The 27,916-nt window shown below is 39.3% G+C and overlaps 6 protein-coding genes across 13 annotated transcripts; 3 read left to right on the top strand and 3 right to left on the bottom strand.

Moving 5' to 3' along the window:
• Position 1: 1 nt before the first annotated feature.
• LOC124203604 (4-hydroxy-2-oxoglutarate aldolase, mitochondrial-like) lies at positions 2–5,850 on the bottom strand. 3 transcript variants are annotated; one of them, XM_046600304.1, is made up of 10 exons: positions 5,622–5,842; positions 3,603–5,554; positions 2,847–3,437; positions 2,656–2,753; positions 2,520–2,587; positions 2,130–2,451; positions 1,316–2,068; positions 1,152–1,230; positions 969–1,085; positions 2–542 (listed from the first exon to the last, which is right to left on the bottom strand). In XM_046600304.1, the coding sequence occupies exons 3-7, from the start codon at positions 3,187–3,189 to the stop codon at positions 1,907–1,909; spliced, it is 993 nt and encodes a 330-aa protein (XP_046456260.1). In that variant the 5' UTR covers positions 3,190–3,437; positions 3,603–5,554; positions 5,622–5,842; the 3' UTR covers positions 2–542; positions 969–1,085; positions 1,152–1,230; positions 1,316–1,906. The 3 variants fall into 3 exon arrangements, with proteins under 3 accessions (XP_046456260.1, XP_046456259.1, XP_046456258.1); XM_046600303.1 differs by having other exon boundaries at positions 2,847–3,282; XM_046600302.1 differs by lacking the exons at positions 2–542; positions 969–1,085; positions 1,152–1,230; ... (3 more) ...; positions 2,656–2,753; positions 2,847–3,437 and having other exon boundaries at positions 3,889–5,554; positions 5,622–5,850.
• Positions 5,851–6,650: 800 nt separating this feature from the next.
• Positions 6,651–11,293, bottom strand: LOC124203583. The gene is made up of 5 exons (XM_046600258.1): positions 11,205–11,293; positions 10,880–11,073; positions 10,527–10,794; positions 9,014–10,462; positions 6,651–8,944 (listed from the first exon to the last, which is right to left on the bottom strand). The coding sequence occupies exons 2-5, from the start codon at positions 11,045–11,047 to the stop codon at positions 6,933–6,935; spliced, it is 3,897 nt and encodes a 1,298-aa protein (XP_046456214.1). The 5' UTR covers positions 11,048–11,073; positions 11,205–11,293; the 3' UTR covers positions 6,651–6,932.
• Positions 11,294–12,330: 1,037 nt separating this feature from the next.
• Positions 12,331–18,959, bottom strand: LOC124203587 (blood vessel epicardial substance-like). Of its 5 annotated transcripts, none has more exons than XM_046600263.1 (8): positions 18,821–18,956; positions 17,525–17,867; positions 17,384–17,465; positions 16,368–17,328; positions 14,488–14,617; positions 14,093–14,204; positions 12,969–13,234; positions 12,331–12,897 (listed from the first exon to the last, which is right to left on the bottom strand). In XM_046600263.1, the coding sequence occupies exons 4-8, from the start codon at positions 16,907–16,909 to the stop codon at positions 12,628–12,630; spliced, it is 1,320 nt and encodes a 439-aa protein (XP_046456219.1). In that variant the 5' UTR covers positions 16,910–17,328; positions 17,384–17,465; positions 17,525–17,867; positions 18,821–18,956; the 3' UTR covers positions 12,331–12,627. The 5 variants fall into 5 exon arrangements, with proteins under 5 accessions (XP_046456219.1, XP_046456220.1, XP_046456218.1 ...); XM_046600264.1 differs by having other exon boundaries at positions 16,368–16,998; XM_046600262.1 differs by lacking the exon at positions 17,525–17,867 and having other exon boundaries at positions 16,368–16,998; positions 17,219–17,328; positions 18,821–18,954.
• On the top strand, positions 18,108–19,093 carry LOC124203589 (probable lipid phosphate phosphatase beta). 2 transcript variants are annotated; one of them, XM_046600270.1, is made up of 3 exons: positions 18,108–18,398; positions 18,463–18,559; positions 18,676–18,800. In XM_046600270.1, exons 1-3 carry the CDS (start codon positions 18,195–18,197, stop codon positions 18,720–18,722), a joined length of 348 nt encoding a protein of 115 aa, XP_046456226.1. In that variant the 5' UTR covers positions 18,108–18,194; the 3' UTR covers positions 18,723–18,800. The 2 variants fall into 2 exon arrangements, with proteins under 2 accessions (XP_046456226.1, XP_046456225.1); XM_046600269.1 differs by having other exon boundaries at positions 18,111–18,398; positions 18,627–19,093.
• A 354-nt stretch (positions 19,094–19,447) lies between these two features.
• Positions 19,448–20,368, top strand: LOC124203588 (phospholipid phosphatase 6-like). Its single transcript, XM_046600268.1, has 3 exons — positions 19,448–19,651; positions 19,714–19,810; positions 19,882–20,368. Exons 1-3 carry the CDS (start codon positions 19,448–19,450, stop codon positions 20,283–20,285), a joined length of 705 nt encoding a protein of 234 aa, XP_046456224.1. The 3' UTR covers positions 20,286–20,368.
• A 1,884-nt stretch (positions 20,369–22,252) lies between these two features.
• On the top strand, positions 22,253–26,974 carry LOC124203584. The gene is made up of 11 exons (XM_046600259.1): positions 22,253–24,224; positions 24,287–24,403; positions 24,483–24,587; positions 24,655–24,717; positions 24,806–24,901; positions 24,966–25,052; positions 25,139–25,201; positions 25,439–25,504; positions 25,567–25,671; positions 25,735–25,884; positions 25,940–26,974. Exons 1-11 carry the CDS (start codon positions 22,496–22,498, stop codon positions 26,416–26,418), a joined length of 3,060 nt encoding a protein of 1,019 aa, XP_046456215.1. The 5' UTR covers positions 22,253–22,495; the 3' UTR covers positions 26,419–26,974.
• The last annotated feature ends 942 nt before the right edge of the window (positions 26,975–27,916 follow it).

Raw genomic sequence — 27,916 nt, 5'->3', positions numbered from 1 at the left:
GTACATTGACAGTTTATTTATTTAAATATAAATGATTTATACGACAATTGTGTAAATTTAATGTTGAAGATTGTGGGGTTTTAGGAATGGAAGTGTGATTTGATGTTGGTGCTTATTGGGTTTGAGGAATGGATATGTAAGTGGGAGGTATAGGTTGACAGGAAGGGATAGGTTAACAACAGATTTTATCACCAAGTACTGCATATTCATTAAAAATATACCTCACTTATTTTAGTAAATCATAACCAAATACCCCACCCCAACTTCCTCCTCATTCCCCCATCCTGGACATGTTTATTATTTGTTTGACATAAACCTCCCCGTATTACTATTTTTTTGTTCCTTCTCATTCTCAATAGATAAAGGTAAACTGCAAAGACACAAATAGCAATCAAACACAATATTGGATGTCACTTCTGTAGCACAAAAGCAGCCCCTTGGATGCACAGGGAACAGCAACTTGATGCAGATATCTTTCACCACCATAGGCTGCAACAACACGCCACATTGGACAGCAACACCACTGCTATGTAAACATGAACCTATAACAGAAGTAAAATTAATCTTCAGCATCATTGGAAATGCTATATGAAATTTTAAAAAATATGCTACATATCACTTCAAATATTCAACCCACATATTATATGGCAACATTATCTTATACCTATCGTGGAAACTTAAATTAATAAATTTACATGAAACTAGATGACTGATTTAAGATTTAAATACAAATTCATTTAATCTTTAAAGGATACGCTACAGTGGAACAAATAAACCAAACTTCTTTCAGAATCTGCCTTTCTTGCATACAACAAACTCCCCCTTTAAATAATCCATAACAGAACACATCCCTGCAGGAAATAGCTGTTGACTTGACGAAATCCCAAAATGTTAAAACTATCCAATGTATGCAAAGCTTAATCACATTTAAATTGTAAAATCTATAACTGGATAAGATTGTCACCTACAAATAGTGTATGTGTTCATGATGTTCACAACAAAGGTGAATGCAACTTCCAAGCAGCCTGCACGATTTTATGGAAGCCCTAGATTGGATGGAATAAGTTCCTTTTATTAAGAGGTGCCTGCAATCAAACATTACGAATGTTATAATCCACATGTATTTCAATCAGTTTAATTGTTAATTTTACCATTGTAAAAGCAGAATGTTACTCAGCTTCTCGACGTGGTCGACAGCATGGTTGCAAGTCTTTCAGCATCAAAATTCGTCTACAAATAAAAAATGAAATTTAAACACTTTCAGGCCACTTTCACTGCACATGCAATAGAATTAATTTAATCGAATCAGTTATACCAAGAATAATAGCAAGCTCACGAACCGCCAACCCGAACCAACTAAAACCCACCACATGTCCACATTCTAAGAAATGCCTCACAAGTGGCAATCCAGCTAATTAAGCCAACATCAAAATTCAAAACCTCAAAAAATAGAAAGGTCTAAAAATGGCGACTCTTTCTCTCAGAACAAAGAACACCTCATGATTTAACTGACAATGAACCAAGAAGGTACGTGACTAGGGTGTAGGGTCTCGGAAACAACTGACAGAAATCTCGTCACTCACGATCCGACACCTGGCGGACATATCTTAGCCACCTAGTGACAGCCGACAGATTCATGGTTAAATAAAAAAGCCATCTTGCATTTTGACTTTTTAAGGTCTCTAAACTTGCTGAAAGATGAGTGTGCGTTTTCTAAACCTGTAAAATCAATAGCCGGACGTGACGATCTTTATAAAATTGAGAGCTAAAAACCTTTTATTCCAGTTTCAAGAAATTCTTTTATTGTGTCTAATAAAAATTTTCGAAGGACTTTCTTTGTGATCCGAAAATAGCACCCGTACATCTAGGCAGTGGGATTAACTTCAGGAGATATATTATTTTACAGTTACCGGGATTGTGGAACAAATTCATTATCAAGAAATGCTTTCTTAATCACTTGCCGAGCCTCTGCACTGGCACTGAGCATAGGTGATCGATTAGGTCCTCCATAATACCCAAACAGATCCAGCGCTGCTTTCATTCCGGCCACTCCGAAACGCCGTGTCACCTTGAAATAAGACAAAACATGTTAACAGCTGTCATTTTGTTTTCTACTGGAAATGTGATACCATATTATTGGGGTCAATCAACCTTCGTTGCAGCTCTTTATCGATGATGTTGCTTTCATAAAGAGAATGCATGTGGCAAAGAACGTCTCCCAACACATTGGCTAAAGCGCAGACCCCACCGACCGATCCGGCAAGGTAACTGGGAAGGAGGAACGAAGCAGATCCGGAGAGGACCTTGAAATCTTGCCCCCGAGTCTTTTGGACGATACTTCCGATCCTAGTCACATCTCCACCGCTATCTTTAAGTCCAATAATATTTGGGTGTTTAGCGAGAACCTGAATAGCGTCGATGCTCAAATCGATGCCCGTATTAGCTGGAACACTATTAATTAGAAAAAATTGGAATAAGTTGCATTAGTGTATAGTAGTGTAAATATTGCCTGAGTTTACCTGTACAAGATGACTGGTACGGGACTAGAGTCGGCAACAGTCGTGTAATGGGCAATCATGGCAGCATCCTAGGAAAATTCACGTTCAAATGGATTAATAACGAGAATGCCTGTATAATATTAATTAATTGGATTACATTCATCGAGACTTTGAAGTAGGCTGGTGTCACCACCATCACAGCATCAGCTCCGCAGTCAGCCATTGCCTCTGTCAGTTTGACAGTTGCCTTGGTAGCTGCATGAAAAGATAAAAATAAAATTCACGAGCACGTACAATGTACAATACATGCACTCCATCACTCAAACAAGTCTAGCAATATCTCCTTACATTCACAGCCGGAGCCGGCAATCAACGGCTTGTTGCTTTCCTTGATGAAATCCTTGACGAACTTGACGATTTGCAATTTTTCTTCTTTTTCCAGGTAGGGATATTCGCCATTGGATCCTTGGACGACGTATCCAGCGAAGGGAATTTGAGCATATTTCGTGAGATTGGAAGCCAACTTATCAAAGGCGATTGTCTCGTCGACGTTGAATGGCGTCGTCAATGGTGGATAGATGCCTCCAAGTTGAATTTTTCTTCCATCGCTTCCGGATGAAAAGGATCGCACGACACTACTACAAGATAGTGCCCGGAAAATGGAAGGGGACGCTCGTACAACGGCCAACATCTTTGTGATAATTTCCAGTCGATGTTGCTGCACTCACAATGGTATATGACGGGATTACTGTTGCTGCGCAATCAGACGTCACGTCGGAGTAAACTAAAGATAATAGAAATTTTTTATTCCAACTCACACCCATACCATTTTTCACTTTATAAATAACGAGGTGAACACTCGTCGGCGCAACCAGGACGTTATACTACTTTGTTTTTCTTGTTTTCTTTTGGTTGTTGTAACCGATCCACATACATTGGCTAGACCAAAATGAATAATTAAGAATATATAAATGTTTTTTCTGATTATTTATCTTCATATCCTGTTATATAACTATAGAAATTTACGAAACTATAGTGCATTTGTACAAACATTGCAGCTATGTTACCGAGTTTTAAAATCTGAAAGTGATAAAGTTTTATTACCGTGTATAGGCGTTATCCTTTTTTCTCGATTTGACTTTAATGATAACGAAAACTGATAGACTTTAAGATTGAGCAACAGACGACTGTGCTCACTATAGTGTTGGTGTTTGACTGCGGGAGTACTCGTTATCTTTTAACTTTGTAAACACACAACTGTCTTGAATTATAAAGTCAACCCAAGTATTAAATAAACGAGATACAAATATTCCAATCACGGTCAAAAATAAAATCTTACATCAAAACTTGCAGCAAAGTGTAAACCCAAAGTTTTAATATCAAACGGCCATTAAAGAATACCGGACTGTATAATTTATTGACTCCAACACGGCAATACCTATAAACGCCAGGTGGCTGTGATGCACGCACTGCAATGAAAATAAGAATATCAATTGTTAGTAGTTTCACGTTGTTTCAACATGAAAATGTTAGTAATTAATTTAATTATTTATTTGATGACAAGTGGCCTACAGAGTTAATTAAGCTGTGGAAGGCATCGAAGCGGCACAAAATACATAAAATAGGCCTCCTACCTATCATATTTGACGCGGGCAAGCCGACAAGAATAAAATTGGGCGAAATTTGATTTATAACAGGGCATGCATTGCTTACAATACATAAAAGGTTTTTCTGTGTAAAGGCGCGTGACAAGATTATTGTTTCAAAAAGTCTCTGACAACCAGTGTAGACGACATTGCAGACGTGTTGGGAATGCCCAGTTCCAGTTCATTCACTGAAACGTTGATGATTTGGAGCTCGTCAAAAATAAAGGACGGGTCCATTACTCCAACTTCTTCACAAGTTTCGATTTGAACGGAGTCGTTTGGCTCTTGTCTTTCCATCAAGTCGGCAGCTGTGGGGAGATTCCATACGAAAAATTTCGTATCTTCAGAATGGCGAGCGATGATGTGCTGGGAACTGAGGCGAAGCTGATCGATCAAGCCGGTGGATTTCCAAGTCTGTCGGCACACTCCAGTCTCAGGGTTCCAAATTTTGATGACTCCTTCGGACGACCCGGTCACCAATCTGCCGCTGTGATAGTCGAAACTATCCTCGACTTGGATAAGGTTATTCATCTCACGGACACAGCGGAAATCAGCAGCTGAGCGCAACTGCAGTTTGATCCAATCGCCTCCAGACGACGAGAGAAAAACGGCAAAGTAATTTTCGTCCGAGACGAGTTTGCAGACTTTGTAATTTGGGATTTCTTCGGTGGCTTCGATGACCATTTCAGCTGGGCTCTTGATTCGACGGACGGTAATGGATGTGTCACGGTCACTGGGACCAGAGGCAATACTGGTGCAGGTGATGAGAAGTTGGTGAGCGGCGTGAATGACGACCCAGTCAACGACTTCCTGGTCTTGAAACTGCTGGACAACTTCTTTCGTTTTCAGGTCCCACACAAGAATGGTCCCGTCGTAATAAGAGCAAAAGATTAGTTCTCCACAGATCTGCAAATCTGTTACCCATTCCTGGTGTCCCACCAGATACTGTTCTGACTCCAAAGTCCAACGATTCCATACCATGATAGAAGAAGGAACTGAGGGGGAAGTCCTCAGGGCAAAAAGGATTCTTTTGGCATCCATCACGACAATGGAAACACTGACTTCACCAACATTTGCTGAAGATAATGAATACTTTCCTGAGGTCCAATTCTGGCTGAGAGAATGTTGGCAGTTCAATAACCTTTTATATAGGAATTCGTCTTTTTCCATGTCATGTTTAGCCTCAAGCTCTCTTCGTTTCAGTAGGGTCTGAAGAAGTGGCTTCCTCTGTGATATCCTGTTAAAAAGGTGTTTCCACAGTTTTCCATTTCTGATGGTTAAATACCAAGTTTTCGATACAGCTTCACAGTTTTTTAAACTGGTGTCATCAAGAAAAGATAGAATGCTTTCAGCAATCAAATTCATATGTCGCTTTACAAGGAGGCTGATGATGTCTTTGCCTATTTCCATCTAAAAGAAAACAAGCAGAAATAAATTTTCAACCATTGTTAAGAAAGAAAAATGTGCAACTACTTACAGTTTTAGAAGGATCCATTGTAATGTTTTCGAAGATTAGGTTTTATGGGAATGTATTGTCGGTGACGTCTAATGAAGCCGACAAAACGGACGCAGAACGAGCCAAACCTAACATCAATAACGGAAACGTTTAGCAATATCGATGGATAACAATCTGTGTTAACAAATTGAAAGTCTGTCGTGCTACATTCATCTGACAGCTGGCGGATAGCCGCAAATGTTTGTATTTACTTTCTTTCTTTCTTCTTTCAGCGCTAGATGGCGAAAAAATTGTTCGAATCGTTAACAGCAAAAGAATAATTTATTGCTTGTTGACGCATAAAAAGGAATAATTTGTGCATGAAGAATCCCTGTGGTATTGTAGCAGATAACCTTTAATCACGATTGGAGTGTAATGATCACAATATTTTTATTTTTATTCCCATTAAATGAACAGCAACTGGAACTGCTTTCATATCTTGGCGGGTCCGGGTGCTGTTAGTTGTTTTTAAACAAATGGCAGAGGACAAAAACGCCATGTACTTTGAAACGAAGTTAAATCAGTAAGAAGTGGATAAACTAGACTTTAACTTTACAATTAATGCGGCTTCTGTTTCTTCTTATGCCTGTGACTAAAGGACTTAAAATTCAGCTGTTCTCCATCCTTACCTCTGAAAAATATTCATTTCATAGTCGATCAAAGATCTCGTCAATCAAATGAAATTTCTTTTTTTCTATGACAAATAGATCCAAGGTTCAACACAGTCACTTATAGGAATTACTGACAGTTACACAATTTCTGGCTTAAAATGTGTTCCTCGTCGGCGATAAATCGTGGCGACACTGCTCCAGTCACCTGTGTCGTCGAAACAACGGTAAATCCTTGTGTATAGTGTATTCCCGACTCTTAGGCCTAAAACTTTTCGTTTAAGCTCGCCAACTTAATGCGTTCAAATTATTGATTAAACAACGTCAGTCGAAATCATGATCAGTGAAATTATTCAAAACAACAACAGTGAAACCATTTTTTTTAAACGGACGGGATGCCAAGTAATGATTCAACATTTTCTATTGAAAAGAAACGAGAAACCGTGAAGAAGGAGCGTGAAACGGGACAGGAAAAAGACAAAGAGTTGACATTTCTAAGGCATATTATCCAAATAATATGTTGGACACGGAAACAAAAAACTTGGTTGACAAAAGACGTTGCCTTTCAGATCAAAACTTACGAAGACTTAAGAGATAGCAACAAATCAAAATTCAAAGTTATAAGCAAATAAAAGTAGAAGTAACTAAAAAATGAAACATGAAATCGAATCAAACCAATTAAGTGCTAAGGCTTACTGCGCTTAGAGGAGAGAATGCGGACCTCATCCGACGACGTCGACGAGGAACCCAACTCCAATTGCCTTTTCCCTGTAGACTTGTCCGCCGCAAGATTCTGGCTGAGACTTTGACGGAATTTCAGTACGTCATCAAATTCCGATGTCAATTTTTGAAACCATTGCTCAGCACATCTATTTTGAAACCATTGCTCAGCACATCTATTTTGAAATTTGTTCTTTACAAGTTTCCATCCCACCTCCCAATGGTCCGCAACGCGTATAAAAGCAGCAGAAGCAAGTTGCGACTTCGCTATGGCTTCTTGGAAGTTGGTGGTAAACAAAGTCCGCTGAAAGGGTTTATAGTAAGTGGTTGTCATGATGGCTTGGGAACAATTCTCGTCTGCAAATCTTTCCCAGGAATGAGCGTCGTCAATAAACAACAAGCAATTCACAATTATGTCACATTCTTCTTTTGAAGGGTTCTTGGCTGACAAAAAATTTTGATCGACAAAATGTCGGCACACCGTGGTAAACAATTCGAGGCAAAGAGGGAATTCCTTTACGTAGGGCTTCTTCGTGACTATCGAGTTGTGAAGATTGAGCATTAAACTCTGTAGAACAAAGTGTGGCAATTTTTTCAAATACGGTTGAAAGGATCCAGCAACATACTTTAGTTTGGGATCAAACCGATGCTCTTCAATCAAAAAGAAAAGGTGAATGCAACTGAAGAATTGATCGTTTTTAAATTCTTCTTGGGTTTTCTTAATCCAGGAGTTTTCATCCAATCTCTTGCATTCTTCAGTTATCCATAACTCGATTAGCGTAGCACACATGTTCAAAATATCCAATTTAGTGGCAGAATCCAGTTTACCCCAAACTTCAGTTGAAGAGATGATAACAGTGAAAAATTGGCATTTGGAAATGTTGGGCCACCATCCATTGGCCTCAATTACACACACTTCCATGAGCAGCGATTGTAACAATGAATTTTCGAGAAAATGAGGAAAGCACCTGACCATTTTCGAGACTTCATATCTTCCTTGCATAACGTTGGATTTCAATTTCATTGCAGACACCATGGACTTGCAGGTATCACGCATCATGTCGGAATAGCAAGGGGACGTATTCCAGTGTTCGCTGCTGGATTTGTGGAAGACATCAAGGATGTGATGCAGTTGGTTAAATTTCATTTGAGACAGCAGCAACGAAATGGAGGATAATCGATCAGGATCTGCTAGTTCGGGGATACTTTCCATTTGCAACACAAACTGAAGGTACTCAGCCAAGCTAGATTGCAACGTGCCTTCGTACGATTGAAAGGGGTAGGTTGAACGGGAAATATCTTTACTGGATGACAATTCACTGAATAACAATGCAGAGTGCCGATTTAAAATGAAGACCAGTGATTTCTTTCCTAATTCCGATGATATGGCAAGTTTCCATAAAGATTTATGTGAAAGTAGTTTTGTAAACAAGACAATCCTTTCAAATTCATCTGGGATCATGTTGGAAAGCAAAGACTCGAGCCATTTGGGATTTTCAAGTAGAATAAAACATTTCAGTAGTCCAAGAGCGTCTGCAGCAGAGGGAACGAGTAACTTGCAGGATGAGAAAGTCTCACAAATTTTCATGAAAATAAACTGGCAGGATTCAATGCCCATGAAGCGCGAGTTACCCTGAGCATCTAATTCCAGTACCAAACGGCATTGTAAGGTTGAAGGAAGCTTGGAGAAGAGAGAGACCAACGATGCTAGTCTTTCTTGATTGGAGGCTTCCGGGTAGGCCTCCAAAGAAACAATTGCATTCATGCATAAGTCTACATCCGACTGTTTGAGAACGGCAGCTCTATTCTTGTCAGTGTTGGCCATCGATGATGCAACATAATCTCCAATCAGCATAGCTCCTTCTACGCATTTGGCTTCTAGGAAGTACTGGATCATTTTGATAATCGGTACGAATTGCTTGATAATGCGTTGAGTTGTAATCAGTCTTCTTATCAGATCAATGCAATCGCCCAAACCTAAAGGAATCGAATAGAGTTGCATGAGATATCTTTTTAAATTAACAAAAAGCATTTAAAAAAACTCACCATTGCTTTGGCAGACAAATTGGACAATTGCTTGGGCTACTTGCTCATTCTGAATTCCCACATAAGACTTCAATGTTATATCCTTCGTTTCGGTCTCGAATTCGGACCCAAGAATCTTTAATATCTCGAGACCTTCTTTACGTGCTCGCAAGGTGATGCAGAGACGGAGCAATCTCAGCGTTAGCTCCCCTTTTTTGAATGCAAACTGGGTCCAGATTCTTTGGGGATAGGTGCAGCAATATTCGACTGCTTGACGAAAATCTTGTGCGAGCTGTTGTTGAGCGAGTGCTTGCCATCCAAGCGTGGAAGTCAACGAGCTTTCAAAGTAGTTCAAATACATCCCAAGTCCATAACGGCAGCACATTCCGATGGATTGATGTTTGGGCCATATGACTAGTATTGAATGAAAGCAAATCCTTTCGCGAATTATATCGACTTCTCTCCAACATCGACATGTTTTCTTACACTGGCATTCAGCTGAATTTAGTCTGTTTTCCCGGTCAGTATCAATGCTACATGGTTCCAGCAAGTTTCGAATGGGGCCAACACATTTCTCGCTCCAGTTCAGCTCATCGATTTTTAGGTCTTTGACAGCACTGTTCGAATCAATCCAACGCGATATTTTTGTATCCGATTTTTCTTCTGGTGCCATCCCACCTGTTGATTTTCTCGCAATCGGTTTGATATACGTAGCTTGCGCTAGGTGCACGTCGATAAAAGGGCAGCATCGGAGAAGATCAGCCAAGATTCGGTCGTTCCCTTGAAGGTGATGAAACATGAGACTATTCTCGAAATACTTTTCTTCAAGAACGAAGAACAAAACATCTTCTTCTTCACATTTCATCATCCTGGTTGAGTTTTTGTGATCGCAATAACAATCCGTTTCATCATACCAACAATCAGTAGGTTCGGAATCGGATTCATTTTCAGAATATTCAGAATCTTCAATATCCGTGTCTTCTTTTTTCTTATTCAAATAGCAAACATCGTTGTCAGAAGAGTCATTCAACGCAATTACAGGTGGCTGGTCTGTAGAGCATGGAACGATTTTCTCGTTGATCAAAGTAATTAGTGGGATTTTGACGTTTTCTTCGAGAAATGGGCATTGTTGAACATCGGTGGAATAGTCATCTTCATTTCGCTGGGGAATCCAAGAAATAAGAGCCGCTTCTAATTTCTTCTGAGAGTTGAGAAACACTAGAAAATCGGTTGGCATCACAATTCTGGAATTGGTCCACACCAGGTTGAACACGAGCGTCAACTTCCAGCCTCGCGTAACAGGATTCATGACACACTCGCAGCTGTTGTAAAATGCAGACAGGGAGAACAGCTTATGGGAATCAACCTGATCTTCGTAACTGGCTTTCCTTCCATTATATTTCACATGGAAGTTTCCACCGTCATGGCCGCCTTTTACAGGTAACTGAAGGATTGCCGTACCGAATGTTCCTATCATATTCAACGTATAATGAGTATAATCAATCAAAAACAAAATAACTAAAATCAGTCTTACCAAATTCTTTTCCTGATTCAAAGGTATGAGTGTACTGCCCATCTACCTCAAACAGCATCAGCTTATCAAACTTCGCTTTGAAATCCATTGTTTTAGAAACAGGTAATCCTAACATCTTGATGACTAGAGAATTTATGTCTATGTTCTCTAATGTCGATAAAATTATTTTATCAGAACATATTTCAAAAGTGCGTTTCCCTGAGGAAGGGAACAGGGTTTGTGAGGCACCTATCTGTCTTTCTGAAAACGCCTTTAATCTGTCAGCATCCTAAAATATCCAATTAAAAAAAAAGATATCCAATATCCAATTAAAAAATACTGGACACAAAATCCCATTTAAAAAATGATCATACCAGGAGCGATAAAGGTATATTGATATTTCCAATTTCGTCCAGGTTAATAGAAGTTAGAGAAATTTTCTCAGGTATCACATACCCAGCTGAAAAATCTATTAAAGGCTCTTGTGATGGCAAAACAGCTTCAGCAATGACCTTTCTATCAATTTTCGATAAAGAATTCATGTTTCTTCTGTTTTTTTTCTAGAATTCTGTAAATGAATGTAAGAAATTTTAGAATTTTCAAAACAAATCAGCATAGAATTCCAAATTTATGATGAAAGAAAAGATAAGAGGCACAACTTTCCGAGATATTTGAAATTAGTTATTAATTTATTATTACCTATCTATTTACTAAATAGCATTAAACAACACGACCACACCATAGACTACAACTTCGTAGTCTAATCTCTATGACCACACGACGACGAAAATTCGTTGGGCCACCGGCTAATAATAATCGGCACTGGTTGCCCACAGCACACCTAGCGGAAAGAACTGGTTCTACATAAACTACCATCAGGGCATCAGGTGACAAGTTTTCAAAATCTTCAGCTTTTTTCACGCAAAGCACACGTGAAATAATATACCCCTTTCTTTTACCCAATGTCTATTTATTACTTATCATCTTATAATACCCTTCCTTGAAGCAGCGAAGCAGAGCAAAATTCCTATTTTCGGTCTTGGGAATAATAATATTTCAAAGTATATGTAATTAACACAAATCTAATTTACTTTCCTTGCACTCTTGCTAGTCTTGCAGTTAATATCAAATATTCTTATTGTTAATCAATCTTTTGGGTTACACTACACGACGTAAAACGTTTCATGTTTCGTTCTCGTTTTGTGCATCGAGCCACTAGTGTGGAAGGGAAAAAAGTGAGCTGATATTTGAGAAAGAGATCCCGTTCGGCTCTTTCAATGCGCAAAATTATCAATAAAAACAAATGAACATCCAAAGATAATTGCCTGAAAGGTGAGAATTTTTTATTCTATGCTTATTTCAGGGGGAAAGGAAGGAAATTTTTTCGCTTCAAATTTATCAAGGGGATTTCTCTGTGAAAATTTGACGGTGCATGCGAATATACTTAATGAAAAAAGAGAATACACAAACTAATTTTCAAGTTTCTATCTGCAAACAATTTAAAGAAAAACAGGATTTTTGATAACAGAATTTATTTGCCCTCTCTCAAGCAATAGATGCCACCTAGTTATAATAACAACATCAATTATTTTTAATTGATTTCGCGATTGTTCGTCCCACCGGATCGCACCAGATCCTCCCGCCACTTTCATTTAACCTTTGCAGGGCTCCTAATAGACTTGGATCTTGGCATATTTGATGGAACATCTCGGACCTTTGTACGCATGAGTGGCGTAGCTGGTGGTTTCAAGCTTTTTTTGTTTAAACCTGAACTTTTGGATTATTTTTTCTTTTCGGAATAGTATATAAGAGAAATTGCCATAAATACTTAGGAAATGACAATGGTTGTTTATATCCACATCACATATATCACCGACAGCACAATGTGTTCTATTAAAAAAATACCAATCACAGACAACATATTGACGTTAGTGTTATTCAACGAGCAAAGCAACGGAGCTATAGACACAAACCCGCCAAATTATTGGACAAAATTTCCCTTCTTGTGCACAATAAAAAACCCAGCAATTCCATTTCAAAAAATACAATTTTTCTAAGCAAACAATCAGGGAGAGGATCATTTTACAATAAAATTAAATCACAATTTTACAATAAAATTAAATCACACAAACGTCTCGTCGAATTGGACTCTGTTCCAGTGCAGTCGTTCCTGATGATGAGGTTCGATCCGTATAATTTGCTCGTGACGATTACCCACCTCTAGCGTGGGGTACTTAGGAGAACTACTTACTTTCCCCCCACCGCAATCACCAGGATCTTCCTTTCCTAAATGATCACCTCGTCTACTCATTTCCTGCCTACAAGGTGCCGGTTTCTTCAGCGGTCGATGGTGTCGGGTCGGAACGAGTTTCTGATATCTCCTGGCCCATATCTAACCAACAAACCAAAACATTTAAATTCCATCTAAAGTTTAATTTTATTCAAATAAAAGATAAAACTGACTCTACGCGTCTGATCCCGCCTCCAGTTGATGGAACGCACTTGACCCTGTTTGCAAGTGTGCACGGCGTCGGCGCTTTGACTTCTGAGCAGTTCGCCCTGCCAAGGGCCCAGCGATGAGTAGGTCGTCGTACTGTTGACACCCACCGAGCTGCCACCACCCACCTGTAGCGAAGGCAAACGATCCTGTTTGCTTGACGGATCTCTGGATGTCACCATTAGAGCAGCTTGTTCCGTCACGGCGTACAACTTTTGAGAAACGTCTTTCCCTATTTTGATAACGGATGAAGCAAAAAAGAAATAATAAATAAAAAAGGTCAAGTTTAGATTCGATTGGCCCCGTCGCTACGTGCACACGACTCCTCCTCGCTCTCAAAGATGTGCAAACATTAGATGAAGCGGTGGCTGCAATCAACTAATGGCACATCGATTCTCGGAAAGAGCAAACCCAGGCGCAACGGAGCTAGAGAAAAGACGAAATTCGCCGAAACAGGAACAAAGGCATCGCAACCAGTTTCTTTTTCTCGGCGGGTTCAACATGAAAAGATATACTACTATTGCACGACGAAAACTGATTGTTCTGCTCAGGAGCTTTGGCGTCAACTATGTGTGTGTGTAGATTTATATCCATATTGATCGACAGCGATACGCGCTAGCTGCTGCTGCGACACTCTATTTGATTCGCTTGGTCAGATTTGCTCTCGGCTTGTCCGGATGATTCTATGATACAAGAGACACCGGCGTTTTTATTTTTTCAAAATAAAAGAACATAGTCCTTGCTCAGATGGATAGACACATACTGCCAGAGACTCCACCCACGTTGATGTGTGCGTCTCCTCGGAGAACTACCACTGCTCGAATCAATAAACGTCAATCAATAAGATGGAAAATGACGCACGATAGTGTCACCGGACCCCCCTCTCTCCGCGTTGTATCCACAAAAGGAACCCGAGGCCGTCGCAGGATATAAGAAACAAGAAGAAGATGATGTTGGAACTTTAATGGCAACAACGACCTGTTTTTCGTCCCAAACTCTAATGGCTCCTGACGCGATTACAAGTTAGCTGCGCCTTGGAGAGTAGTATTGAATTTTGACGTCTTGAGAGAGCGAGAGACCCTTAACTTACCAATCAAGCAATCGAGTAGGAATCTCAGCGGCGGGTTGTTGACAGTCAAGTGGTTCAGGTTTTCCGCATCCAATTGGAGTAGCGTGCAGGGCTCGTCAGCTGTGATGGAAACCTGTATAAAATGTCACGAGTCTTTAAAAATTATCTGGCGGCGGTTCTTTTTTTGCGACAAATAACGACACGACGACTATAGTTCTTCTTTTTCTTCTGCGCCGTTGGGTTATTTGTGCTTTTACAAGCGTCGGGTCGATACCTAATATACCACAAGTGCCACATCATGATGGAAACAGTATGGCGCGACTTGTGTACCCACTGACCCCCTGGCTAGTTTCTCTCAAACACCAGAAGAAGAAAAAAGAACCAATAAATAAAAGTATAGAAGACGTAAATTTTACTTGAATCTTGGAGGCTTTGACATCTTGTGGGGAGACGTTCTGCATCATGTACCACTCGGGCGAATCGACGAACTGGAACGGCTCAATGTGATGCAATAACCGCTGGCCCAGACCAAAAGTCACTCTCATCCTGTAATAATAATAATTAATCAGTTATATTATTCGGTCGCAAATCTCAAATACAAGCGCAAGAGCAATTAAGACACAAATCATTCATCAATATCGGCAAGACTTTCTTATAGGTTGACGAAGTCACTTATACATATAGTCTACTAGTTTCCCCATCTCCCGTGTTATCGATCGACTAACATGACCGTATAAAAGCAGCTTTATCTCCCATTGAGCAGTAGTAGTAGTAGCAAGTCTGCACAATAAAGAGAGCTAAAGAGATAACCAGTTCCTTTTTTTTTTATCATGTCTCTTTAGTGCTAGAAAAAAGTAACAGCGACAACAACCAGACGGTCTGTGCATCAAATCGCTGCTGCACAATAAACTGAAATGTAATTTCCCCTTCACTATCTGTACAATGGCGAACAATTGCCAATACATGTAAAACATCTTTTCGCAGTCTGCGGTGTATGTTAGATCCCTCGCTTAAATATTGAATACGCAATCGATTTCTTCGGTCCCGATAGATTTTATGTCGGCAGCCTCTCAAGTTACCACGTCGACTCTATTTTGTGGATATCCTTCCAGGGCTCCTTTTTACAGAGAGCGACAAGGGGGGGGGTCTACCTAATCAACTAGGAGCCAGCCCTCTAACCTCCCCCCGCCGTTCTCGATTAAAGCAACAATGTTCTTTTATATATTTTCTTTCTCCATTTGGCCCCCGTAACTAGTAGTCGTTTCTCGGCTTTTATTGCATTCGCCTTTTACACAGGAGAGCAGCAGCAGGAGGAGAAGGAGAGCCGATTGCAATTCATTTGGATGCTTGTCAAGACTTGGTCGATGAAACTATACAGCTTCCTTTTCAAAAGAAGCCCGTCAACTTTTCCAATCTGCTCGCCGACAACCCTCAATGTTTACACTTCATTTTTTCCCCCTCTGGCTTTATTATATTTATAAAAGAGAAAAACTTTGCCCAATAGCTTATATATTCTTTTGAGAAAAAAAAAAGTTAATAAAAATGTCGCCTTCATTCCCGATCTTTATTAGACAGGGCCAGCACGTTCACAGCATTTGATGTGGGTCTCTCAATTGCCAATGAAGAAATTCCATCCGGCTCGAGCATTTTGATGGGAATACTACGCACGGGCTCTACCTCATTTTGAATATGACCCTGTCCTTGTGGATCTTGTTAAGATATTCAGAATTGTTGCAACTATCATTAATCAAAAACTTCCAAGACGAAAAGCTTTTTTAGTTTTTTTTCGGGTCACGACTTTGGTACTCCCGACAGAAAATGAAACTTTAACGCAGTGGGAAATGAAAGTCGTTTGACGACATCGTGCGACGCCTTAATAAAGGCCCTGGCACAGTTAAGATTCAAACAACAAACGAGGGCTCTTTTGGTCGATATCGAATGAAAACTGGGAGAAAAGCTACAGCTCGAATCTTTCTACTCCGCAGGGATATTGTTGGCAGCTCACCCCCGCCAATTACGCCCGCTAATGATTGCATTTGAACACTCGGAATTCATTCCCCAGGCCACACGTTCCTCCTTGTCCCAAAGTGCGCCGAATGACTTACATAATACATCTCGGCTTATTCCGCCAACTACGTACATTTCGTGGCTGGTTTAAACACATCCACTTGAGCCGGTCGCTGGTTGGGTGGGGGAGCAGTGGGGGAGCAGCGGGGTCGTCGTTTGAGGGTCGCCATGGAAACGAATTTTCCGACAGAAGAGAAAAAAAAAAAAAAGAACTTTGCCATATACTCACTTGCCAGTCAGGAGGACGGATAATCTCATCGAGGCCGATGGATTCGACGACGCCGGGATGGAACAGAGTTGCCGAGTAGCGAGGAAAAAGTCGTCGCCGACTTGTAGGGACCTTATTACAGACTTGTTGGTCAACTGAACAAAGAGCTCTCGAGAACAATCCAGCGGCAAGAAGAGCTTTTGGTAAAGTTCTAGAAGTGGTTTCTGGCGGATTCGGCCCGGCCGGAAGCGCCAACTCCAGTAGACAATGTGAACTAGAGTGCCAGCTGTCAGTAGAACGTTCCAGGCGAAGACGTCGGGGGCGCAGAGTTCCAGACAGGCCCACACCGTCACTAGGGCGTACGCCAAACCCATCAGAATCCGGCTGATGAAGATGCTCCAGACAAAGGTGTGATGCGGAATCAGGAGAGAGGCGGCGTAAAACAGGTGGGCCGCCTGGTACAATCCGTGCTGGGCTTTCTCCAAATCGCTGCACGACTGCAATTTCGTGCTAGTTGTGAGACTAGAATTCCGGAAGTCAGCAGCATTCGGCACTTCCGGCATCCTCGGCGACTCCCCGTTCAAGTGAGACGCATTAGCAGTGTGTGTCTGCCGCCGCAACTATTTTGTGAATGTCGGGACCGACAACTCGACTAAAATGAAAAATGTGGAAACAACACAAAAGAAAAACCAAAAAAAGAAAATAACATCAAACGACTAGAATGTGATCAAGATGACTGGATGGTTTGGAAGCGAACCGTCAACTGAGAGGTACACAATTCCAATCGGATGTTGTATATACTACCACCACTACTACTACTACCTCCTTTGCCTAGCTGCCACCCTCTCTCTCTCTTGCAGCTCTCCTCTTACCTCCTCCACACACCCCTCCCTTTCATCTATGTATGGGGGGAGGGAACGAGCAGCTCAGCGATCGATACAATTCGACGCAAAATACTTTACTCTACTCTTCGACAGCCAACCTAAATAAAATTTAATTGACGATTGATATACATTTGTCTAGGAAAATGAAATTACCATTTTTTCCGGTGCAGGTTATTTCTTTTCTTTGGATTGGTAATTTAATTGTCGCTAGACGATTCCTCTCTACGAAATTCACCTGAAAAAGAATAAAATTAGAATTTAGAATATTCTACAAGCTTCACAACTGCGTAGTACAACGGTAGTGGCATTTCCTCCGGCTGATGTTGACACGATCCATTTCGGAATGTGACAGATGCTTACTGATCGATATTCAATCTAACGGACGACTGTGAATCATGCATTATACACACTGGGCTGCTGCTGCTGCATAGAGCGACGTAGATCTACACATCGAGAGACTGGAAAGGCTGTGGGTAAAGACAAGAGTGGGAGGAGGCTGTGCGAGAGAGAGACGGGTGATGGAGATTGGACGGCCAACTGTTGCACAAAACATTGACTGGGCATGTGCGTGCACTCCCCCTTCTACAGAGTACCATATAAGAGGATATACGTGTTGTATGGATTGGTAGAAATCCCCCTGTAAATGAAAGAGACGTGAGCTGATAATGCCCTCACACGCCAGTTGGAGTAGGGAAATAATAGGATGAAAAGACTAGCCGGGAAAAAGGAAGGAAAATTTATGGATGCGATGGGGCCAACTTGTACTGATCAAGTGTGACTAGTACGAGATGTTGTCGCCGTTATCTGTGTGGAACCTTTGATACCGTTGTTTGCCCAGATAACAAAAGGGGATAGCATAAACTGCGGTTGCCGAAGTGTCAATACCCACTAGCTAGTGCAAACAAAAGTGTTTCGAAGAGCAGACGGCTGCTGTCTGTTTGCGAGAGTAATTGTTTTTAATGAAATGAGAAGCAAGAATGATTCTAAACGGAAGACGGATGTTAACGCGAAAAAGCGGAATCTCAAATCTCAAAAGGAGAGCGTTGGAAATGGCGGTAGACTTCAGAATTTGTTGGATTGGGATGTCGAATGGTCCAATCGATTCGCTAGTTTCATGCAAAGTAAATTGCCCGGTGTGACTGCCATGTTTGAAAACAAATTTATGGAGGTATAGTGGAATCATTAATAGCCTAGATACTAACCGGTGTAATTGATATGTTTACATTTGACAGATTTCCGGCAATGAATACATTTGGTTCCCAGCCCTCGCTGTACTTTACTTTATGCATCCCCTGGTGCATAAGCAACTTCCAATGAACGCAATTCTCGGTAATAATCATTTACAAGTCCAATATCCGTTTTAATTTCGTAACATTAACGAATTTGAATCTTTTAGCTTTAGCATTCGACAGCGCTGTCATTTTAATAATTAAGGCTTTTGTCAGAAGGAAACGACCGCCAACAAGGAACCCCGACTACTTTACGGCAATAGGGCCAGACCAATACAGTTTCCCTTCAGGACATGCCAGCAGGACAGTTTTGATATCGTTCATCTTCACCCAGATTAATCCGTTATATGGAAATGGTTACCTCAATTTTGTGGCCTCGCTTCTTATTTGGAGTTGGTCCATCTCTGTCTGTTTCTCCAGAATGCTTAATGGTCGTCATCACCTCTTGGATGTTGTAACTGGTGCTGTGATTGGATTTGTTGAAGGTTCTCTTGTCATTTCCGCCCTCTGGATGTCCTCTGAAAAAGCGGAAAATATTTTAAAATTTATTTATTATGATCAAGATAATTGAAATATGGTTTACATTTTTTCAGAGGTTAATAAATAATTTTGTTTACAAATTTAAAATGTAAAAGTATTAATTACCTCTTTGCCGTTGAAAAGAAAACAGTGCTGCGCAGTTCCAAAAAAACACTAGAAATTAACTAGAGCAAATGTTGTCGTATTCCAAGAAGGATAACTGTGCGTACATTTAGAGAATAATATAAAATCAGCGATTGATACGAATTATCTAAAAATCCAAAATAAAAACACAAAAATACAAAAAATGAATTTGGAGTTGCAGTGAATTTTGATAGAATTGGCAACTCTGTGTCTGTACGATAACAAAATTCCGAGCAGACGATCCATACGTGTCGTGTCACGATCGAAAACCGGGACTGACGTTAGCTGTAAAAATTTAGCCCTGTAAATTTGTCGTCTTAATGAAATGAATAATGAATTGAACCAACGAAAGTTCGGCGCTAAGCAGAAAGATCTCAGTGAAGAATATGTTAGTCACGATGGAAAACGGGCAGTTCCCGAAGGTCTTCGAAAATTCTTGGATTTGGACGCAGAGTTGACGAAAAATTTCACTAGTTTCATGCAGAGTAAACTACCCAACATCACCAAATCTGAAACTAAGTTCATGGAGGTATAAAACCATGTGCTATTTACTCACTAGAAAGTTTCTCTCTAACCCGTCAAATTTCTTAGATTTCTGGTAGTGGATACATTTGGCTTCCAGTTTGTGCTATTCTTTACTTCATGCATCCTTTTGTGCCTAAACAACTTCCTATTAATCTCATCATGGGTATACAGTTTCCACACATAATCTATAATCATAATAAGATAACTAATTTGTTACTATACTATATTCTACAGCTTTCGTACTTGATATTGTTGTCATTGGATTACTGAAGGCATTTGCCAGAAGGAGACGTCCACCTACAAGGAACCCAGACTTCTTTAAATCAATTGGACCTGACCAATTCAGCTTCCCTTCTGGCCATGCAAGCCGCACCATACTTATAGCTTTCATCTTCTCCTTGATTAATCCTTTTTTTGATATTGGGTACCTGAATTTTGGAGTCTCACTTCTTCTCTGGGGCTGGTCCTTAACTGTTTGCTTATCTCGAATTTTGAACGGCCGTCATTATCTCTTTGATGTCTTGGTTGGTGCCACAATTGGATTTGTCGAGGGCTATCTCGTATCATTTCTCTGGATGTCTCCTGAGCGGGCTGAAAACATTCTGAATTTCTTTTCCGACGAGGCACCTGAAATTTGAATGCTTTGGATGAAATAAGAGTAATAAGAAAAAAAGTGAAATTGTTTTTATGAATCTAATCTGAGATACACAGTTGAAACAAACTCCTGTACCATTATTCAACAATATTTCCTTATCAGTTTAGTAATTTTTCTGAATTGTACATGAATAATCAATCTATTTTTGAAACAGTTTTGAGGAAAATATTGGAGCCAAGGACAGTGAATTGAATATGGATATTACCACTCACTAACCGATTTGAATTCCCTTCCAAGATCCACACTTCATGAGTCCATTGCTTAAAAAGCTCTATCCAGGGTTTTTGTTCTTCGACAGTTACTGCCAAGAGCAAACTTAAACTCACCTGAAAAGAGAAATTGCCAGAATTATGTCCATGTCAAGTAAAGGAACAAATTTTGAAATAGTAGCTGGGCTTAAAATATACATATAGCATTATTGTTGTCTTTTTCCTTCTTCCAATGTATTCAGCTGTTTCCGATAGAAGAGACAAAATGCTGGAATAGTGGAATTGAGAAAGTGGACCCTTTCCTCTTTTATATTCATTCAAACCATTCACAACCAGGACATCAGGTAAGAGCTCATTAGGTATTGTGCAGAAACCTATAAGCAACTCTTCAAGGCTCTTCATTTCTTGGCAATATCTAGCAAACATAGGTTTAAATAATGTTATGTCCTTAAAATAAATTTCTAGAATGTATTACTTAAAAGTGATATTTGCCATATTTCCAGTTTCCATGTTTGGAAGGCTGTGTGTAGTGGGAGGGATCCGGGTGAATTCTTTTGTCATTACATACATAATCTGTTTATCCGAAGATGCATGAGTAAGTGCAGCCTAAAAGGAAAATATTCTGTAAGTGACTATAACACACAACTGTAATTTGAAACTTACTTGAAACAACAACCCATTTCTTTGCACTTGACTTTGACCAATGATCAACAAAGATTGCCAATAAGGACTTTTGGAAAAATGTGTTGCCATCATAGTATTCTGAGTTTCTAAAATAACATCAATAGGTAGAATAGCATTTAAAAGTGAATTTGATCTGACTTCGTCTCTAAGTACGTGATATTCTTTGTTATCAGCCATTTTTAAAGACAGCGCCATGATATGCAACCAGCCAAAGCTGTCGGTTTTCCAAAATGGCAACTGTTGGCCTGTTGCTGAGTGCGTATTTGTTTTTTGTTTATTTTTTATTTCGACTTTAAAAATTAAAAATCTTTTTTTATGAATGACGTCGTAATATGTGTCCTAGTATGAACATTAAAAAGAGACAGCCATCAATAATTCAATAATTTGGACGATGTCTAACTGCTCCATACAAGAAACCCAAGAAACATACGTAGCATACGTAGGACATTAGATGGCGCCATAGCGCCATTTCTACTACTACTATGAAACCGCCAGAAAGTAACACGCAAGACGCAACGTAAACATCCGCATCTAATAAGGATTTAGAGCAGCATCATATCAGATTAAAATAATAGTAAAAATAAAATAAATAATAGATGCCAATCTTCTGACCAAGTAGATCCCAAGATCCCGAATGGGTGATAGGCTATGTGCTGTGAGCTTATGACAGTTCTTAGGCCGGCAGATAAGGTCAGAAGAGGATTTAGCAGTAGGAGACTATCGCAACAACAGCAACAAAAATGAATAATGCAGCGGTACCGTTCTGGCTAGTGTCAGTCAGACAACGTACATACAGTGCCATACTAATTTTTGGTTTAAGTTTGTTCTTCGTTGCATTTCAGACTTTCTCTCATCTTTGTTTTATTTTATTTTGTCTGTACAGTACGTGGTTTAAAAAGATCAAAATGTGTTTGCGTATCCAGAATCCTGCTGTCTGCTCCGATCATCCGCAAACATATCAAATTACATTTCTGTTTATAGTTGTCAATCGCGCGAACACGAAACAGTCGACACACTTGCTTATCCACTGACGAAACTCTGGAAAAACACCAAATCGAATGAATGTCTTCTTGTATAAATACAGAGCAAATTGCGAGTTCCCATTCAGTTTGAAATATTCGCCGATAGTCGCGTCAATAAACTAATCTGGTTTCCGTAGTGTGCTCACCATTCACCATTTAAGATAAGTTGGTCCTTTTTATCTACAGTACGTTTTCTTTAAATCTCATAAAATTGGCTTGAAAAATAGTACTTGAATTCGAATTGAAGTGCTATTAAAAACGAAAAAACTCGATTAAAAATGGCTATGACTCAAATGCAATTAATCCTCATCGTCATCATTTTGGTTTTTGTCGTTTGTTGTAACTGCCAATCAATTGACCCCGGTGCTTCCTCTTCTTGGGCGAAACTCCAAATCTCACCGGACACGTTAAGTTCCATGGAGTACGGCAATTTTCTCATTGAAATTTACGAACACGCCAATAACCATAAAGCATCAACGACCGCCAGCCAGAAAAAATATTTCTACTCTCCCCTCGCGCTATTGGACCACAACAGTGCCGTTAGTATATTCAACAACGTTACGAAGCAACCAGAGATGAGATTTCGTGTGGAAATGTGGAACGCCAAAGTCCAAAATGAAGTGGTCAAACATTTAAACAAATCTATCGGTCAAGAAATACAATCCGATAAAGTGAGAGTCATTCCCTTGGAAAAGGTCATTCTCACGAGCAACACACCCACAGCAGATTATTCGCTATCGCCAGTGTGGACGATTTATGACAAGAGAAAAACCTTGTGGTTTTCTCTTTCGTGTTATGACCTGAAAATCTGCAACAAACTGGCCAACGAAATGCGATCTAATCCCCAACAATTTGACCATTTCAAACTTCTCTACAGTTTGTCATCGCAGACGTCGCAAACTAAACAGACGACCATCAGCATCGAAAGCGTCACTTCCGGTCAAATGGTTACTGCTCTTTTACAAAAATTTGAAGACAAAAAAGAAATTTTTCTGACAGCCAACGACGAAAAGAAAATGTTGGCGGAAATGGCCACCAAATTCCGAATGGACACATTTGACGATTCCGAGGTCTGGTCTCCGGACACGGAGTCTCAAATTTTAAAGATTTTCAGAGATTTGCTGGTCAAGTCTAGTACGACCATCAAAGAGCAAAGCGACAAAATGTGGGACTCTGTTTTCTGGAATGAGGACAATTACCGGCCGGACAAAACGACGAAAACTTTAAATGAAATCATAAACAAACTGGACAAGGAAACTCAAAGGATTTTGGCGGATATGTTTCAAAATGTGGAGAGGCAATCGCAGATGATAGAAAAATTAACGTCGAGTAATAAAGACACGGAGAAAAGACGAGAGGAACAACTTCGTCCCGAAAATGAATCGAAAGATGCAAATGCAATTGAAATGAGAAGATCACAAGTAACTGATCACCAACAATTTAGTCGCAATCAAACTCGAGATGACAAATCGACAACCAGCAGAGATGACACTGATATCACCGTCGATGGCGTCGGCTCTGATGACGGCATTAAAATTGCGACCAATAATAGTCACACGCACAATACTGATCAACAAAACGAGAGGAAGGAAAATGCAAAGGAAAATTCAGACGAATATGACAGGAAAATGAAGAATAAAGAAAGAATCCAACACAATTACGACTCAAACAGTTGGGCTGACGTGGATAGAATCAGTTTAACAATTTCCGGGAAAATGGCTATTGATTCCGATAATTCCCGGCGAATCGAAATTGTGAAGGAAGAAGTAAAAAAGTTATTACAAGAAAGTAGAGACCACGTCCAATGGGACGAAGAGAAATTCGGGCCCAAAACGATGCAACTGAGCAGAATCAATTTGGACAAATTTCGCGACTCTCAATCGTTTCAGGATCGCAACGTTCGTGTCCGTTACACGACCGCTGAACTGTCGGCGCCCATCAAATTTATAGAACACGCAGAATTGACTGCCACTGACGAATGGAACAATTTAAAGGAAGAACTGAAAGGTTTTAAAAACATTTCCTGGAATTATAATCAAACATTTTCTTAGTAAACAATTGCATTGTAGAAAATAGAGAACTCTTAAAAACAGCTGGAATGAACTTGGCGAAAACGAATAACGAACTGGGTAATGTGAAGAGTGATTTGATCAACACGAGAATCGAATTGGCTAGTAAATTAGAAGGTATGTTGAATTATTGTTGAATTGACATTCTGGTAACTTGACGGGAAATTTAACCTATTTATGATGTAATTACACATAGCGACTAGGAAAGAGATGATGCAAACCAAAATTGACTTGGAGAAAACGGCTCATTTAAGGGAAATGACGGTCAAAACCGTCGATGATTTAACAGCAGAACTAAATGGTATTTTATTATTAAAAATTTGACAAAAATAAAAATACAAAAACCTTTTTTTAATTTAAAAAAAAAGTGACTCAAAAAGAATTAGCAGAAATGAAAATAAACACTGGCAATTTTTCAATGGAGCTTGAAGGTAAATCCATGAAGTACAGACTTAGCAGTAGTAAATCGATCGTTGCCTAAAAACATTCGGCTATGAATAATAAATAAATAATTTGCAGAGACTGTGATGAGCTTGGCGAAAACGAATACAGAACTGGGTAACATGAAAAGTGATTTAACCAACACGAGAATCGATTTGGCTAGTAAATTAGAAGGTATTATGAATTATTTAAGAAATAGTTGGCAAGTTTTTTGTCTAACATGTGTTGTTTCATAAAGGCACTTTGGTGAAAACTAACAACGAAATGGAAAAAACGAATACCATTTTCAGGAAAACCGTTGATGATCTGTCAAAGAAATTAATAGGTATTTTGCTGTTATTTGAAATAAATTCAAGAATGCAATTAAGAAAAAAATGCTAAATATTAACACTTTACTTTCTGAACATTTAGGGTTTGAAAAAGAACTGGCAGAAAAGAAGATGGACGTTGGTAAATTTTCATTAGAACTAAAAGGTAAATCCAGAATAAATCAAAACACGAAACAAGAAATAGCAAAACTGAAAATTCTCCTTTCAAAAATGCATTTTAAAAAATCCTTTTTCTTGCATTTGAATCTAATTCTTGATTTATTTCTAAATATTTACAAAGAAACACTTACTGTCTTATTAAAACACTTTATTTATTTTTTCAGCGACTGAAAAATAATTCGTATAAACATCGAATTAATTTATTTTTTCCGTGATTTTTTAGCCAATTTGCAACGATTTGGTTACGAACTAAAAACCGCCGACGACAACCTGAGAAAAGAACTGAGAGGTAAAAATTATTCTTAAATAAACACGAAATTGTTTTTAATGTAATTAAATGGAATGTTTCAGCAACCTCAAATGATCTGGAAACAACAACCACAAATTTGGCCTCAGCGAGAATGGAATTGAGCAACACAAAGTCCGCCGTTTCGGAATTGACGACCAAATTAAATGGTAAAATTATAAATGTTATTTTGTTTTATGTAGGAGAGTAATAAAATAATTTAATTTCTACAGCCAGAACGAATGAAATTGTTGACATTGGTAAAATGCCAACCTCCTGTTGGGATCTGCAGCGAATGGGACAAAAAATCAACGGATTCTTTTTGGTGAAAGGATTGAAGAAGATGGAAACGGTTTACTGTGATTTTTATCCTAATCAAAATGGTGCGACATGTTTTTATTTTCCTTTTTATTAATTGCCTAATTCTTTTATTTGTAGACAAACAAAAATGGATCGGATACGCCGACGTCAAATCGGCGCCCGTCCATTTCTACGTCCAGAGAAATTCTCCATTTTTCGAACGAAAAACTCCAATTCCATTTGAGTTGGCGCGGGTCAACGAGGGAAACGCCATGAATTTGACATCGGGAATATTAACAGCATCGCGAACCGGAACTTATTTTTTCTCGTTCACGGGACTGGGGCGATTTACAAATTCTTCATCTCTGTTACAACTTGCAGTTGGTCTTTATTTGAACGCGGATCGAATCGGATTGGGTTATGTTGAAGAGGCAAACACCGTCAATAATCAGTGGAGTCCGTTGACCCTCCAGTCGACGCTGAACTTGAAAAAAGACGATCGAGTTTGGGTGCAGATTGATGGCTGGACATCAGGGTCGTTTCTGGTTGACAGTCCCCACCACCACACCCATTTCACGGGTTTCATGTTGGGGGAGGAAATAGTCGCGTCCCTTTGAGTGAGTATCATCCAAAATGCACAAAATGATCACCGACAAAAAATGAATATCCAAAGATAATTGACTTACAGTTGACGCGAGGATTTTTTAAATTGCCTTATTTCATGGGGAATGGAAGAAAATTGATTCGTTTAGGGGGGGGGGGGATTTCTCTAGGAAAATTTGAAGGTGTATGCGAATAGACTTACTGAATCAATTTTCAAGTTTTTAGCTTAAAAAATGTAGACGCGACAAGTAAAAAACCGATTTTGTTTGCCAGATTTGCAAAATACAAGTTGGACTAGAAATGGGAGAAAATTCATCGCGTTTAATTCACTTGTGACTGGGAATTTTTCAAAATATTTTTACACTGTTACACGCGCATTGTATCGAGCATTGCACAAAAATTCGTGTGTCTACCTGTCGAAATAAGGGCAGGAGACGTGAAAAACTCGTTTTGATTGCCAGATTTAAAATTTTAAAATTATTGCTATTTTTAATTTTCGATTTCTTCGGTTTGCTTGTTGCCTGCAGCAGATTGAGATTGCAAAACAATACACAAACAGATATCTTCTTATTTTTAGTAATCAACGTTTTACTATTTCAATTGCAATTTAAATTACCCTTCGTGATTGCTTTGCGATCACTCTGGTAATTTTCAATTGTAAATGAATTTAACTTAAAAAATCAAGTAGCTAAAATTCACACCAAAAGGAGATTTCTCATTTTCTCTTCGCGGGATTTCCGCAGACACCGAAAAGGAATTTTCTCTACAAACTTTTTCTAGGAACCCACAACAATTTTCTAGTTTTACTTTGGAAATGAATAGAAATGAGAAGTAATTAAGCCAACTATCAAAAATCAATTTATCGAATAATGAGAACGATAGTCAGATTCATAAAAAATAAATTAACATAAGTTATTTTTCGTGTGCTGGGCGCAATCTCACGCCTCTTTTTATCTCGACTAATATTTAATTACTTCAATCGTTACCCGATCGCCTGAACCATGGTATGTAGAGGGGATCATAGGAGCACTATGCAGAAATTTCCCATAAGGCCGTCGTTTTTTTGTTTTGTTTTTTGTTTGTTTTTTTAATTCCGAAAAAGTTGGTAGGTTTTAATTCAGTTTTTTCAATTATTTTCATTTTTTCTAGTTTTTAGTTAAGTTTCTTCTTGTAAAAGCTTCTTCGTCATTGCTTCAACCATCCCCTCTACAGTATGCCTGAACCAAAGTCGAGGGAGGTCAGATTCAAATAAACAATTCGCTATTTGAAATATCAACGGAAAAAAAGACAATCGATTTCTAGACGTGCGACTGATTGTGGAATCATTAGACAAGAAAATTTTAAAATTAGGAAAAATATCGATACCACAACTTACAATGCACTAATATTATAAATAAAATCATAACAACCATTTTACCATTCACTTGGTAATGCAAAGCGGTTAAAAGAAGAAAAGCCACGCCCGTTAAAGATAAGGATAAACTTACAGGGCTCGAACTTCGAAGATTGCGC

This window comes from Daphnia pulex, chromosome 10 (assembly GCF_021134715.1).
Source record: "Daphnia pulex isolate KAP4 chromosome 10, ASM2113471v1".
Classification (NCBI taxonomy): domain Eukaryota; kingdom Metazoa; phylum Arthropoda; class Branchiopoda; order Diplostraca; family Daphniidae; genus Daphnia; species Daphnia pulex.
The sequence above is the reverse complement of the archived record's forward strand: the minus strand, read 5'-3'. Positions and strand labels throughout refer to the sequence as shown.